This window comes from Ictidomys tridecemlineatus, chromosome 1, assembly GCF_052094955.1.
Source record: "Ictidomys tridecemlineatus isolate mIctTri1 chromosome 1, mIctTri1.hap1, whole genome shotgun sequence".
Taxonomy (NCBI): Eukaryota; Metazoa; Chordata; class Mammalia; order Rodentia; family Sciuridae; genus Ictidomys; species Ictidomys tridecemlineatus.
The window spans coordinates 243,299,579-243,316,121 of NC_135477.1; the positions used below are offsets into that span (position 1 = coordinate 243,299,579).

At 35.8% G+C, this 16,543-nt stretch overlaps 1 protein-coding gene across 2 annotated transcripts in view; it reads left to right on the forward strand.

Moving 5' to 3' along the window:
* The window catches only part of Spef2 (sperm flagellar 2), a 170,560-nt gene that overhangs the window by 83,891 nt on the left and 70,126 nt on the right, over nucleotides 1-16,543 (forward strand). For both annotated transcript variants that reach the window (XM_005325639.4, XM_040272637.2), the window contains exons 19-22: nucleotides 4,618-4,726; nucleotides 6,363-6,520; nucleotides 9,394-9,552; nucleotides 12,022-12,111. In XM_005325639.4, coding sequence (XP_005325696.2) covers nucleotides 4,618-4,726; nucleotides 6,363-6,520; nucleotides 9,394-9,552; nucleotides 12,022-12,111 — 516 coding nt within the window. The remainder of the gene's footprint in view (nucleotides 1-4,617; nucleotides 4,727-6,362; nucleotides 6,521-9,393; nucleotides 9,553-12,021; nucleotides 12,112-16,543) is intronic.

Genomic DNA, 16,543 nt, shown 5'->3' on the forward strand with positions numbered 1-16,543 from the left:
TCATAAAAATAAATAAAATAAAGGTATTGTGTCCACCTACAACTAAAATACATATATATATTTTTTTAAAAAAATTGTGCAACAGTGTTTTCAACTTTGAAAATCCATCTGCACTTTTCATATTCAAATATGTAAAGTATAAAAAGGTTATTATTTCATCTTGAGATTTTTCTTTCTTAGAATTTAAAATTGTGATGATTTTTAAAAGATCTTTTTGTTAATGTTCTCCTTTATCGAAAGCAAAATTCCACCTAAACTATTTTAGACAGATAAAAGGATTTTCTTCTAAAGTATCTTGTTCATTGACACAGTCATTTAATTTATATCCACGCTTACTAAGTGCCAGACACTGCTAGACACTGGTGATAGACCTATAAAGGAAAAATGGGTCCCGCCTCCAAAGAGTGTGGTGAAAATTGTAGATAAAGAACCAAGGGATTATGACATAGAACTGTGCTGTCCAGCATGGTGGCCACTAGTCACATGTGCCTATTTACATTAATTTAAACAAATAAATGAAAAATGCAGTTCTTCAGTCACACCTATCACAATTTATGAACCAGTGTGGCTAGTAGCTACCAGATTGACAGCACTGACACAGAATGTTTTCTTCCTATTGGACAGCACTAGGACACATTGATGGGGGCTAAAATGGTAAATAGTAAATATTTACCTAATATTTATAAGGTGTCAGGCATTGATCACATAGAAATGAAAGGCTAGTCCCCATTTCTCCATAGTTTATGGGATAATGTGAAGAAAAATAAACTTAATTAGATAATGTGGTTTGTTATATGCTATAACAGAGATGCCCAGCATGGGGAGAGGTTAGCCCAACCAAAACAAGGAGCAAACTAAAGAGGAAGCATTTGCATAACTTAGCTAGTGAGCACAAAATGTTTATTCAGAGAACAGCAAGAACCTCATTAGGACTGAGAGACTATACCAAGGTCTGCTGGAAAGTAGGTGGGGACCAGTTAAGAGTCTGGCACTAAATTGAGTTGTTCAGACTTTATCTGAAACTGTGTGAAGCCACCCTATGACACTAAACACAGGTCTATTGCATTTAGATATGCTTTTTATAATGATAGTTCTGGCTGCAGGGTGGATGATGAATCAGAAAAGGAGTGAGATTGGAAGCAATTACACAAGTTAAATATTACCATTTTGAAAGTAACAAATACATTAAGACAACAGCAAGAGGCAAAGGAGGAACAATCAGATGCAAGTGATATTTAGGGGGTAAACTTGGGGAGACCAGGATGACTTTGTTTCCAGTTTGCCCAGATTTTTGAATGGTGATACCATTCACTTAGATAATATAGAAAAAAAAAAACACTCAGAATTTCTTTTGGGATTGTGTTGATCTTGAAATGCCTGTGGGACAATTAAGCTAGGATATTCTGAAAACAATTCTATAAATGGCTCTAGATATCAGGAGGGAAGTATAAAGATTTTAAGGTGAACAGAATCATGTAGGAAGAATGCATAAGAAAAAGATCCATACTGACACAAAAACATCATAATTTAACGTGGAGAACAAAGGAAGACTATCTAGAAGCAACAGCTAGAGGGAAAGCAAGTCAGGGAGCATACTGTCTCCCAAGAAAAGAAGACAGATTTTCAAAACAAGTATTGTTCAAACTCCCTCCCAGATCAGCCTGAGCCAGGGTGTAGGAACCCAGACACTAGGATCCAGTGCAGTGTGCAATGCTTGGGGTACTAGGAGAAGCCTGAAGAACAACATCACAGAGATGCACATTATATCCAAAGCCAGGTGGACTGCAGAACATCAATCCAGCTAGGGCTGGGCAGAGAGCAATGGTCCAAACCAAAGCCAACAGGCAGAAGACCAGAAGGACCTAAGGAGATAGATAGACATCGTTAAGAGAATGGTGTCAGAAATGAAGAGCAAAGGCTGCTCAGGCTGGTCAGCCAGTGCTTCTGGCCCTGGATCATGAGTCTGAGAAGGGAAGCAGTGTACATCACTTGGTGACAGGTAGTAGAAGGTCAGGCTCATCCTTTGTAGCCATTGGTGACTGAAATGAGACATGAGGGGCTTCCAGGGATGATACGGTTGTTTCTTGCTCTGGATGCTGACTACTGTCAGTTTCTGGAATTCATCAAACTCTTTATTTATGTATAGATTATTTTTTTTGGCAGATACAACTGAATGAAGAGTATGAAAATTTAAAAAATCCAAAATCTGGAATCAAAATGACTAGAATCAAATTCCTTTTCTACTACATACAAATTTATGCAGTTTGGGGACAATTATAGAACCCAAATCTTGCTTTACAGGTTTTGCTGTAAATACAAAATAACATAGTATGTTTAAGAGCATTTAAGAACTGTGTGCTAAATTCTACCTATTTATGCTACGGAGAAATCAAATAAGATAAAGACTGAAACATGTCCACTGGCTTTGACATTTTACATGACTAGAATGAGAACTATCTCATTGGCAATAGCAGGGATGGGGGTGGTAATGGATTTCAGTAGGCTGAGGCACAAATAGGAGGTGTGTAAGTAGAGTGTGTGGGTGGAGATAACTACCAAGAAGCTCATCTGGAAAGAAAGCATGGTGACATGGTAGTTTGTTTTTGATCTCCCTCCTTCTCTCTCTTTACTTTAGGAAAAGGTGCATATATATGAAAGACCTCAGATGATTTTTGAGGCAGGAAATCAGTTATGTATTAGTTATAGTTATGTATTATTTTCCTAGAGGTCTACCATAGATGTCCCCAATCTACGTAGGGGAAGAGAGGGGACCATAATCTAAGCCTGGGTAGCAGAGGAACACAGAAATTGGAGTGGTTAGATGGGGAGAGAAGTTGAAGTGTTCAATTGTGCAGTTTAGGCTTTCTAAAAAATAAAGACACCAGCCAATTTGGGAAGAAAATATAGGAATTCAGGAACCAGATGCTGTTGGAAAGATTTAGCAGTTACACAAGAGTGTTGTTCAAACCAGAGTTTGTGGTAGGATTTACAGTGGCCACGGTAATGGGTGCTGGAAGAAGAAAGAAGGGACTGGGCAATGACTGGGCAGTGTTGGCAGAGAGAGGAATGAATCCATTTGACGAATATGAAATAGTGACCATGAGATGGTGCATGATAACATCTCCTAAGAAGAGATCCCACGATTTTCTTCAATCACCCATTCTGAACAACTGATTGCTATACCCTGTGATGGCCCTTGATTATCTTGAATGCTATTAATTCACTCTTCAGTGCTTTTTTGCTTTGAGTAATTCTAATTTATTTTAATGTAGTTCCAGGCTTTCTTTCCTGCCTTTAGATGTAGTGGGTTTTATAAATAGCCAAAAAAAATGCATGCACATTATCCTGTATTCTAAATCCAATTCATCTTGTTCTATCATGAATATAGAAGGGGAACAACTGATTACTGTACTTGTGAAGGTCCTTCATTTTCTTGAATGTCATAAATTCATCCTTCGGTGCTCTCTTGCTTTGAGTATCTCTAATTCTTTTTAATCTAGTTCAAGGCTTTCTTTTCTCTTTATCATTTCCAATTGTTCTGATATTATGAGTGTCCTGAATTTTGTGCCATTTATCCAGAACTGGACACAATAAGAGATGTCGAGGCCATTTTGTTTTTTTGTCCCTGTGATCTATTTTTTATGTCTATTAAAGAGAAGGAACTCATGAATCTAGGAAAAAAACATTATTTATTTTATGGTATTGTAATATAATGTCAAAAATAATTGTATGTGCATTTAACTTTATGGCTATCTTGTTATCTCATTCTTAATTTTTGCTTCATAGCATTGATTCTTCTTTATTCCAAGTTTGTCATCCCTCATGACCCATCATCAGTTTTCCTCCTCACCTGTTCATAATGTTAAATCAGACTTTTTGTTTTTGAGAGGAAGATATCTCTGAAATCAAAGGTTTATTAAGCTGTTACAGATCCTCAGCAAAATTAAAAGGACTCATCCTGGGACAGACCCCCTAAACTACTCACAGCATGGGCAGACGGCACTTGCCAAATAGCCCAGGAATGCAAGGAGCCAGAGTACTTTATAATGACGTTTTAAGGGAGAAGACTCATAAGTCATGTACTAATGTACCTACATTGACTACAGAGAAGTAGGATAATGGGAAGCGAGCAAAGTGCTGGGATCAGAGGATAATTCAAAAAGAGGTTTTGCTGCTGCTTGATTGGTTTTAAAAGCAGAATATGGTGTGGTCTTGATGGTTAATTTTCAACATGCAGTGAAAGGACACAGATCATTTGTTTTCTTCTTTTTAGGTTTAGCTTGAAGCTGTGAGTTAAAATAAACTCCTCTCATGTTTTTCCTCCTATCATCTGCCTTAATTTAGGATATTCGGAAATCTTATCCATAGTCAATTCTAAGATCCTCTACTTTGAAACTATAGCTCCTTTTTAATGTCTTACCCCATTTTCTCCGATTTCCAAGAACAATTTGAATTCTCATTCCAAAACTGTATTCTTTCAACATTTTATTAAACATATTTTAAGGAATATTGGACCAAAGACTGGACCATATCAATTGGCATCTTGCACTAGTATATTTTAGCGTAAGTAGCAACTTGACTGGTTTAGAAAATTATGTAATTATTTTTATACCATAGCTGAAGAATTTGCACATGAAACTACTCACAAAGATATTGGTCAACCCAGAGCTGCTGAAAACCAAGATAAGGATGTGAACCAGAACTTAAAGGACCAGATACAACATAGGTTAGTTTTAAACTAAATGCCCTGCTTATTGTTCCTTGCCCTTTGAACAGACTGACAATTACCCACTTTGAAATCATCACATGTAGAAAAAATAATTATTTCCTGGCATTCAGGTTTTTTTTTCTTTCTTTCTTTCTTTCTTTCTTTCTGTCTTTTTTTCTTTCTTTTCTTTTTTTATTTTTTATTATTTATTTATTTTTTTGGTGCTGGGGATCAAACCCAGGGCCTTAGTCATGCAGGCTGGCATTCAGTTTTTTACAGGTAAAATAAAACTAAGTGGTTTTAGTGTTGAGTGAAATGTTTATGTGGTAGATTTTATATTCAGAGCATAAGTCATTATACTCTGGGGAAAGAATTCAATAGGCAACATTTCACAGAGTGGTTACATGAACTTATAAGTTAATTATATAGAACTCATTCTAACCTATTAAGGAAATTCCATTGAAGATCATGGGACTTCAGAGAGCTAGGTATCAGACTACAGAGTGTAGTTCTAAGGGCACTTCTGTTTTGCTAAAAAAGAAGTTGGTGACATTCTTCTGGTTATGTACAATTTTACTTTGGAAAAATTTGAACAAAAAGATAATTTTATGAAATATTGAGAAGTCTGAAAATATGAAGTGAGCCAGAGAAGAGTAATTTAAGCCATATATTAAGGCTATATCCTGTCTGGGAATAAAAAAGTTTCAAGAATAATTCCAAGAATTCTTTTCAGGAAAGAAAATAAGTCTGAACCATCTATACCTACTCAAAACCCTCTTCACTTTCAATCTCTAAGAAAAAATTAGATGTCATGGATGGATCAGGCTATGACTACCATCATAAGAATACTCAGTGTTGTTCTTATTAATGCAGATGATGTTTCTTAGATTTTAAAATAGAGAACTAAAGTACACTAAAGATTTCCTGAATCGGTGACATTTTCAAATCTTCTTTTATTCTTATATGTATCTCAAAATATGTCTTAATGGTATTGAATAATTTCTTTAATCTAAATTCAATAATGTTCCATTCCCTATATACTTCTCAAAGTTGTTTTTTCAGATTTGTTAGTCACCTTCCCCTTGCTGTGACCAAAATACCTGACATAAACAACTTGGAAGGACAAAAGATTTATTTGGGATTAAGGTCTCAGAGGTTTCAGTTTATGGTTGATTGGTTTCATATCTTTGGCAGAAAGGCATGGCAGAGGAAAGCTGTTCAGCTCATGGCAGCCGGGATGCATTAAGCCCAAGAGAGGAAGGGGCTGGGGAGAAGATATACCCCTACAGGACATCCCTCTAGTTGGGCCTCACTGCCTATAGTTTTCCCCACCTTCTACACAGTCCACTTCACTATGATAGATTAAGCCTTTGGTGAGGTTAGTGGCCTAATGGTCCAATCACTTCCCTAAAGCCCACCCTTGAATACTGCTGCACTGGGAACCAGAAATTTCGATACATGAGTCATTGGGGGAAACTTCACATCCAAACCATAACAAGGTTCATAGAAGATTACTATATATAAGATTATATATAAGATTACTATATTAGTAGTCTGTATTTTCATTATGCATGTCAAATAAATCATAATATCATAATTATTGTTTCTTTACTCAGATGTTTCAATATATTCATATAACATTTTGATTTTGCAGAATTATAAGCTTCTTGGACAACTGGCCTTTGTTGGAGCAATGGTTTTCAGAGACAGAAAATGTTTTGATAAAAGTTAATGCTGAAATAGATAAGGAATCTTTATATCAAAAACTGAAAGACATTTTGTCAACTGAAATTGTGAAAAAAAGGAACAAAGGTATTTACATTTCTTTATGTAACTTAAATAAGTAGTTTTCATGAGTTTAAGAAGAAACAAGGGTATAATTGCAAAGTTTTCTCTTGTTTTTGAGTTTTACTCTCTACAAATGTATTCTGCCTCTAACTTTAGTTTTCTGCTGCATATGTGTTTGAATAAACTAGTTCTCTTCCATTAAAATTAATGTAATCCAAGAGGTCATTTTGCTGACAGTATTGTTTTCATTTTAAAAACAAGAAACAGCAGACTTAAAATTAAGGATGCTAGTCATATTGTATTCTTTGAATATATATAATCTTATTTGTCAATTAAGTTTCTGTAAATAAAAGTTAAAAATTAATGATGCAATAGAGAAGAGTAAATATTTAATTTGTTAAACTTCAGCATTATAAGGTAACAGTATGTGAATTCTCTTTTTAGGATGGAAGTAGTAGGCACTTAGCTCCTCCAAATGTGTTTATTTTGGTATGAATTTATTGATTATTAATTTCTTCTTTATTAGCTGTCTTCTGTGGTATATTGCCCTTACATTAACCCATCTAGACTTTCTTCCTCCTTCATTTAACAAATAAAAATTTCCCATTACCTTTTCATATATTAATGGAACTTATTTGAAAGAGGTTTTAACTCAGTTCAATGCAACACTTCCGTTGGAATTTTACCTCTGAAAAATGATTTGATAAAAAATTTTTTTATATCAATTTCCCCTAATTATATCAGCAACCACATTTTTTGTGTAATAATAAATGGTCAAATAAGATCAGAAGGATTCTGAAGTTGCCTTAGTAGTTTTACTTACTCCTATCATTTGACTATGACCTAACTATCATAATGTATCAGTGAACTAACACCAAAGCAGTTCATCAGCATAAGCCCCTGCCACCATGGGGATACAGGGACTCAGAAGCTCCTACATCTGCTCACAAACACACACCAGGGAGAGGCTTTCCATCAAAACAAAAACAAATCCATAGAGTATTTTGAGAGGCTTAGAATGTGACAGACACCAGACTGAGAGGAGGGAGGACAGCCCCTCTTGGAAGTCTTGGTGGGGAAGCCAGACCAACATTAATCCACCCTGTAAAGGCTCAAAGCTGCAGGCTAGAATCCATTTGCTTTTGCCAGCCATCAGGTCCAAAGTTAGCATTTTCCTAAAATGTTAAATTCTGGAACATAATCAGACCACTGATGGCATTAAAAGGGGCAACTATCAATGTAGGGTTTACAAGTTAATTAGTTAATTACTAATAACTATATAGCAAATATTTTATTATTAAAGCAATAGGTGCTTATCTAATCCAGTGCTTTATATTAAACACCCTGATTAAGTTAAAAATAAAATAAATTGTGGTGCTTCTGTATATATTTCAACATGAAAAAATGACCATAATATATTGTTAAGTAGAAGATTTCACAGACAATCCCCTTTCTACATATTTTTCTAAATTCTTGGGTTTTAAAACAGTAATTATGCATTACTTTTATAATCAGGGATTCCTCACCAGTGGACCAGTGGTCTCAGAGTGGGCACCTGTGGTCTGGAGGGTTGCAGAGCCTGAGGTGGTCAGGGGGCTGTGCCAGGAAGGGTGAACTGCATCGTGACAGGCAGAAGGCCTCAGCAATGCTGGGAACCTGGAAAGACCTGGCCAGCCACGTTCCAGTCCTCAAAGCACCCAGGCTGGCTGTCTCGTCTCCTCTGCTCTAGAACACTCCTCCATCATGTATCTACAAGTCATTTCATGACTTTCTTCATATATTACTCTAATGTCAGCTTAGCAGTGGACCCACGCAGCTTAGCACCCTATGTAAAACTTAAAACAACATCCTACAGCACACTCCTGACCCACCTTCCTCTCTTCGGTTCCTTTTCTTCCTAGGGAATATTACCTTCCAACCTTTTGTATAAATTAAATTATTCATCATGTTGATGGTTTGCCTACGACCTCCAGAGCACAAAATTCACCAGGGCTTTGATTTTTCTGTTTTACTGTTGTATCTCCAGCAACCAGACCTGTGCTTAGTGTTGTTTGTAATAGTACTTAATAGTCAGATTATTTTAGAGTTGTATCCCTTGCTTTTCTTTGAGAGATGATATAGATTCCATAAATAGCCTTTGCATGGCTGGGAATGGTGGCACAGGCCTGTAGTTCCAGCTACTTGGAGGCCAAGGCAGGAGGATCATATGAGCCTTGGAGTTCAAGACCACCAGCTGGGCAACATAGTGAGACACTATCCAAAAAAAAAAAAAAAAAAAGTCATGACATGAATGAATTTATATGAATTAATAGCTCAGTTTTAATTCAGGATGTATGCACCATGCAGTGTTCTAAACACTTGATATGCATTTCCACGCATTCTTTTCCTCTTCCATTTCCTCCCAACCCCCACCTCTTCTATCACATTGCTTTTAACTCTCTTTTTATCCCTCTTTTACCTTGTTTTTCCACTAGAAACTGTGAGATAGCTCTTTATTTTTTCATTCCTTTTTATTAACTAGTTTTGCTTTGTTACATTTCCATTTGGCACCTATTCAACAAACCTTTTAGCTGCTCTGTGTACATGCATGCGCCCGCACACACACACACACACACACATGCACGCACACCCCATCACCCTCACCACCTCCATCAGCACCACCTCTACCACTTCAAACCCCATCAAAAGGCAAGAGAAAACCCTATTTGTGACCAGGTAATGAAAGACTAAAACCTTGGCTTTCAGGACTGGATGATTGAGAGAGAGAGCCCTAAAACACAAATCGACCTTAAATCATTAAGTGTAATTTCCTATTAATTTCAGTTTCTCTTGGTTCAAGTGAAGTAGTGAGTGTCTGGAATCCCTAATGAAGGTTCATTCTTATCATCTTTTTGAAGTTGAAAAGAAATTAGAAGAAAAGGAAGCTGAGAAAAAAGCAGCAGCCGCCCAGGCAGAGCCTCCACCCCCGCCTCCTCCCCCACCTCCTCCTGAGGCAGAAAAAGAGAAGGAAAAAGAGCCTTTGAAAACTACTCCTACCAAAGGAAAACCACAATCAGGTGACTGACAGGGTGATGTATAATCTGGTTGCCAGTGCTTTATTTTCGCTTAGAAAAGAAGTGTAAATTAGAGTGCCAGTCTGTTTATGTGGATTCAGACTTTGGCAACTTCAGTTATGAGAAACAAAGATCTACACTCAGGTGGAAGTAGAAGAATCACTATTTCTCTCTCTCTCACACACACACACACACACACTCTCTCCCTCTTTCTCACTCTTTCTCTGCTGGGAATTGAGCCCAAGGCTTCTCACATGCTGAACACAAGCCCCACCACTGAACCACACTCCACCTAACAAAAACTACCCTCACTAGCCAAGAACACCATGGATAAAATGGTCAGGGTCTTCACTGTTTAGCAAGGAATGTGAACTCATCACACTCAGGCCAGCTGATGAGAATAAGACCACAGTCAGGAAGAGAAAAATTACAGAAGAAGAAGAAGTAATTTAGGGCAGATCAAGAGGACAATTGTTTGCTGAACCATAGAGTTACATTGATGTAAAGAGAGTGTCTTAATAAAATGAGAATTAACATAGCCAGATGTCTATAAGAATAAGGGAACCAATCAATAGCATCCATTAGAGACTAGAATTTGTCTGAATGTGAATCTTCAGGGTTATGTGGTTATCAAAGGAAAGAAATAAATATCTGACATCTCAGTAAACTTGTATTTATGGTTCTATAGATGAAAGTCTTCATAGAGAATATTCTTTAGTTTGAATTCCTTTTATATTCTTAACTACTAAGGAGCATGTGATAGACAATGAATATAATGACAAAAGTAAAGTGTTTGATCATTGTCTAAATCAGTAGGATGTTTGTGTAAAACAGCCCTGGCTCTAATTTCTGGTTTCCACTTTACAAATGAGTGGCCATGCACTTCACTTACACAAGTCTACCTAGTCTTAAGGTTGTGTCATAATGAACTTCTAAACTCCAAATCTTTGGGCTTCATGGAGACTTTAGATGAGTCTGAACCTTTAAAAAATAAATTTATTCATACTAAGCAAGGAAATTTGAAAATTTATGGTATATTAAAGATAATTTCACTCCCACAATAGAAGCTTAACTAAAGGCAAAATTCACAGACCTTAAAAAAAGTTTTTACCATATGACAATAAAATACAAAGCCATGAATTAAGTATACATCCTTAAATATGCATCCTTTTTCTACTACCTTAGTAGGAATTTAAAATACAATTCAAATGTCTGGAGAAAAAAAAATAAAAATCTTGAAAATGCTATTCAGAGCTGAGAAAGACAGTTTTCATAGTGTGTAAATTAACCTGGATTTATCCAATATGGTTCTTTAAGCTATAGCCCTGACTCTACTCACCCCTTCCACCCCGTCAACTGGCTTCAATCAGAGTATCAATGTATTTGAGCTGTTCTCTAAAACTGATCTCTCATGTTTCTGATTATGACATAGTTCAGTCCTTAAGTTTCTCAAGATTGTTTGCTATTTTAAAATTGTTTTCTTGCATTGGAGGAATAATAAATCTATTGTTGCTTCAAAGACTGATTGTACCTGTCTGTTTTTTCCACCAAAAGCAGTGCTAATACTTAATCATTAAATAATGTTTGAAAAGATTAATCTCTAGAGGCCTAATTACTGCTATTCAACAATAGTACATCATTGGTATCCAACAATAGTTCATCACTCATTGTTCATGGGCCTCAATAGAGCAAGGAGTGCTGCCCATTCAGCTCAAGGAGAGAAGTTTCTGGAAGGTTTTTTTTAAAAATTATATAAATAATTTTAATTTTCCTTCAAAAGAGAAATTTTCCCAAGTGAAGTCTGAGGCTTCTGAACATGCCCAACTCAAACATTCAATTACAATATTTTTTAGAAACTGAAATGAAAAGAGGAATTAATTCCTAAAACAATAACAACAAAATATGGAATGGGGTAGAAAAGTAGGCAGAGTACACTGAACTCTAACATAATTTTGTTCAAATATAGTTCTATGCTTTATATACTTCTACATTTTATATCTGCTTTAAACACACGTGAGATTCAATTTGGAAAAGATCACAGTTGCGCTCCCTTGGAGGCTTATTATGAGCTCCACCACCAAACAGCAGTATTGATTTGAACTGAAGTTCTCAGTATGGCAACATAGAAGAGCACTTATTAAAATAAATCTGAATAAGCCCACATTTCAAATGGACTTGGAAGTTTAAAAACTCCACAATTCCATTGCAGAGGATTATGATCGTATTCATTACCAGATGTTAATATTAAAGTTTGAATAAATTTCTCAGGGGGATGAAATACAAAAATACTAGCAGGGATATCATTTGAGAAGCTCCACATTCTATCTTCAGGTTAATTTTAACTCACAGAACAGACCCGAGCCATTTTGTGTGGTTCACAAATATAACTATTTATCTGATTGCTTAGAAATCACATAGCCTAAGCTATTGGAGTAAGTCCTCGGTAACACCTGTGTGTTGAATTTTGTTTAGAAACCCCACGTGGTAAACAAGAAGCTCTTCGTGAAGGAAAAGGAAAGAAAGGTGAAACTGCACCCAAAAGAAAAGGAACAGCAGAAAAAGGTAGATACTATTTGTGTTAGTCAGGTTTTCATCACTGTGACAAAGGTGGCGAAGGAAAGATTTGTTTTGGCTCAAGGTTTCAGAGGTTCAGTCCATGGTTGGCTGGCTCCAAGGCAGAAACACCATGGAAGAAAGGTGTGACAGAGGTAGCCTGCTCAGCTCATAGCAGCCAGAAAGGAGAGAGAGAGAGAGAGAGAGAGAGAGAGAGAGAGAAAGGGACCAGAGAGTGTACCCCCACTAACCTACTTCCTTCAACTATGTCCCACCTCCCAGTAGTTCATGCAGCCATCACTGGATTAATCCATCCACTGATGAGATCAGAGCCCTCATAATCCAATCACTTTCCCAAAGCCTCACCTTTAAGTATATGATATTCAGGGGCATTTTAGATCTAAACTATGACATCATTGCATGTAATCCACATTGTGCAAGTCTGTCAGTGAAAACATCTAGGAGTATATATGAGTATGCATTGACTACGTCTCTCAGGCATTTGTAAATCATAAGCCCTTACCAAAGAAAATAGCCTCAAACTTTGTGTATCCTGCCTTTTAGCAAGGGCCCTGCTAAGAAAAGTGATGCTTGCAGGGAATAATACAGAGAATGTCCAAGAGGCAGAATATGCATTCATCAGCGATCTTCATTAGTATTATCCTTGGGCTAAGTAAGCTTTGCCATCAGAAAGTTACATACTGCCCTGAGTTTTCTTTGACCTTCTATTAAATTGATTTCACTGATAAAGTTTATAAAGTCCTCATAAACTTCTTCTACAGTGGAACATAACAGTGGAGGTAAACTTTGATATACTCACAATAACCTTGTATTACATTTCTGTGGGGATACTATGCCCACTACATTGTTCAGTGACCCCTACATGAAATCCTAGGTAAGAAACTTTATTCAGTATCAAGGACTAAAAAAAAAATTTCCTTCCTCTGAATGATGATATAATTAGCACCCAAAATGACAGCATTTCCCTTTGTATTTTGGCTGTCTGGAAGTTCAGAACCAAATTTTTGGCTCAGGTTTACTGTCTGTACAAGGACCTACATCTCAATATCTGCTTTTTCTTGTCTCTCCTGATTTTGACCTTCCATTTTATGTTACATTTTTTTCCTTCACCCTTGTTTCATTTTTAAAAATATCTTACTTTAACTGTTTCTTTGCAATAAAGGGGACATAATTTTAAAGTAATTAATAGTTTGTTTAAAAAAATTCCCGAGTCTCTAAGGCATGTTAGTTGATTTATGTTAAGCTGCTATAAAGTAGCCAATTAACTAAAGGCTGAAATGCAGTTGGGGATACACACAGTCAGCTGCTTCTGTTCTTCTTTACATTCAAATGGCACTGTCATGAAGTGTGTGCCTTTGCTTAACTGTTCATCACAAATTGAACACAATTATAGTTCAAGAGTGTGCAATGTCTGCAAAGTGATGTGCTAAAAAATATGGTTGTTTTGGCATTTAAATCATGATTCTCAAAGAGACTCTCATCCTTCTCTGATTATAGGATTGTAGGCCTATAGAACTAGAGTGGATTGGTAAGTTAACACGGACATTAAAATTTTAATTCAAATCTAAGAGCAATAATTTATGATATAATAATTTACTTATTAACTGAGTAGTTTTCACATTTTATATTATTTACCCCTTGCTTGCTCATTGTTATCCAAAAAACAAAAACAAAAACAAAAACAAATGAAGGATCATCATATAATCATCAAAAATAGCAAATTAGTATACTTATGCTTACTAGGTACAAAATCATCAAATTTAGACACAATAATGCACATGTTATAAGAGCATCTTCTTAATTAAAGGAATACAAACTCCAAGCAAACACCCAAATACAACAGTAAAATACATACATTGGAGCCATGTACTTACCTCAATATCACTAACTCAAAAGATTTAGCTTTTATTCTACTACTTATTCTATAATATTAAGTAATATTTGAAATAGATGAACTTTCAATCAAAATTTAGAAATCTGTCACAAAGAAATATTTTGACATTTATAATAAGAGAAGATTTTCTCCTTCATAAAGAGAAATAACATTATTTTATTTTTTAATATTTGAAATTAATATCACCATGGGTGAACACTATTAATCGATTATCTATTTATCTCACAGGACATTTGATCATGATTATATATAAAGCATCTCTTGTGAGTTGAGCAACTATCTCTTTTCTCCTTTCTTCAAAATCATCCTTCTTTTCTGATATTGGTTGACTCATTTATATTCTTCTCTGCATGGTAGATCAATCTCTACCCCTCCTCTCCTGAAATCTTAACATTGAGATTCCATACACAATTCTATTTAGGTAATCTTAACAGCGTTTCTTAGCCTCTTCTATCCATTTGCCATTGACCCTTTATAGTCCTTCAGAAAGCAATGGCTTTTAAAACTCTATGGTCTTACATGGGAGATGCTAATTAGGATTCTAATAAAGATACTAAATAAGTTCAGAAAATGCTAAGTTACATGATGTTTAAATGTTTTTAATTATAGGATTTTTTTCTATGTCAACATGCATGTTTCAGGGAGTGAGAAATGTAGTAGGCAGAATCCAAAAGCATATTGTTTGCAGAATTCTTCTCCCTTGGGGAGTATCTGTTGAGACTAGAGTTCTCACCAACCCAACACTTGGGAATACAATAATACCATGTTTAGTTCCTGTGATCTGCTCCACGTGTTCACATTAGTATTGTTCCAGTGCTTGCCTTCTAACTTGAGTTAAATTTCAGTTATTATAGGTGCTATGGGCCTCTAAAAAAAATGTACTTTCAGTGTTAAAAACATTAAATTCACTTATTTGAAATACTGTGGAAGATAGAAAAAAGAGGCAAAGTTGAAATGAAATCGATTTTGCTAGATGTATCTACAAGAGCGGTGGCTGTTAAGGTGTTGGCGCTGGACCAGCAGCATCACCTGGGAACTTATTAGAAATACAAATATTCGGCCTACCTCCAGACCTACTGAATCTGAAACTCCAGGAGGGATGCCCAGCAACTTGTATTTTAACAAATCTTCAGGGGATTCTGTTGATCATTAAAGTTTGTGAACCTCCACATTAGGGCCCAAGGCTTACTGCTCTACTGTAGTTACTGGAATATCAGAAACATTTGTAAGGGATAATTAGAACCAATTCTGGCTTACAGTAAACTTAAATATGTGTTGTTGTTATTGGACCCAGACCAATTTTCCAAAGACAATGGATAGAAAGTGGAATTCTATGTAAAGTTGACCTAGGAAGAGCCCCTCACTTATTACTGATTATAATTATACTAAAACTAGGTTTTGTAAGTGATATCAGATATCAATCTCATTGCTTTTTGGTTGTCCATATGTCATCTCTCTAATTCCACAGAGGAGCAACATGAATTTCAGGACAGTGAGGAGAGGAAACTTTCCTTACATGAGCTTTTTCACACAGCTTCTTGATAGTGAGCTAGAGAGTAAGCTGGTTCATGATCAGTCTCTGGCTCCTTGCCTAATTCTGCCCATCTTCTCTTCCTGATTGTATTATCTCAGTCCACTAAATTTCTAAGCTAAAATTTCAATCTTATCCAAGCCATCCTGAATACCAGCTTTGGTTGTCTCTGTTTGAAGTTCAGGCAGCCATCAGCATTAGCTATTAGTTTAAAGTCAGTTTTGGGGGCTGGGGTTGTGGCTCAGTGTTAGAGTGCTTGCCTGTCACATGTGAGGCACTGGGTTCAATACTCATCACCACATAAAATAAATAAATAAATAGATAAATAAATAAATAAATAAATATGTTCGTCTACACTAAAAATATTTTTTTAAAAAGTCAGTTTTGGCCCAATGTGGCTGACTCCCAAGGCAATTAGAAAGCCATCGCTGTTAACCTAAACTTCTGGCTCCTCCCTAGAGAAACTACTAATGAAATTTGGTTCTACTAGAAATAGTTTAGAACCAAAGATTAATAACAATAATGCCTTTCTTAATAAAATAATAAATCAGATGTTGCATATCTTTTCCTCCTTCCTACAGTTTTTACCTCTCAATCCTCTAATCTCCCTGGGAAGTACTAATTAAATGCAAAAATATTTTTGAATTCTTAGTGTCTTCTCCTACTCAGTTAATACAGTTTATTTTTACCTAAGAATTGTTTAATTTTTTATTTAAATTTTTGTTTCAGGTCTTGACTTTTAGGTGTTTATAAAGTTGGTACTGATTTTTTTCCCCTCTAACCTATTGCTCACTCATTTCATCTTTGGTTGACTATTTCTTTATTTGTAATATTGATTAAATAAATCCTGTATCCTAAAATCAAATTTTTCTTTTTACTTTATTTTTATTAGCTGTTCTAGTTCCTTGGGCTTCTGCATTGTACCATAAGTTTATTTTAAGAAATAAGTTGCTAAAATTTTCCTGTACAACATACTAGCCAAAACTTATTCTCCA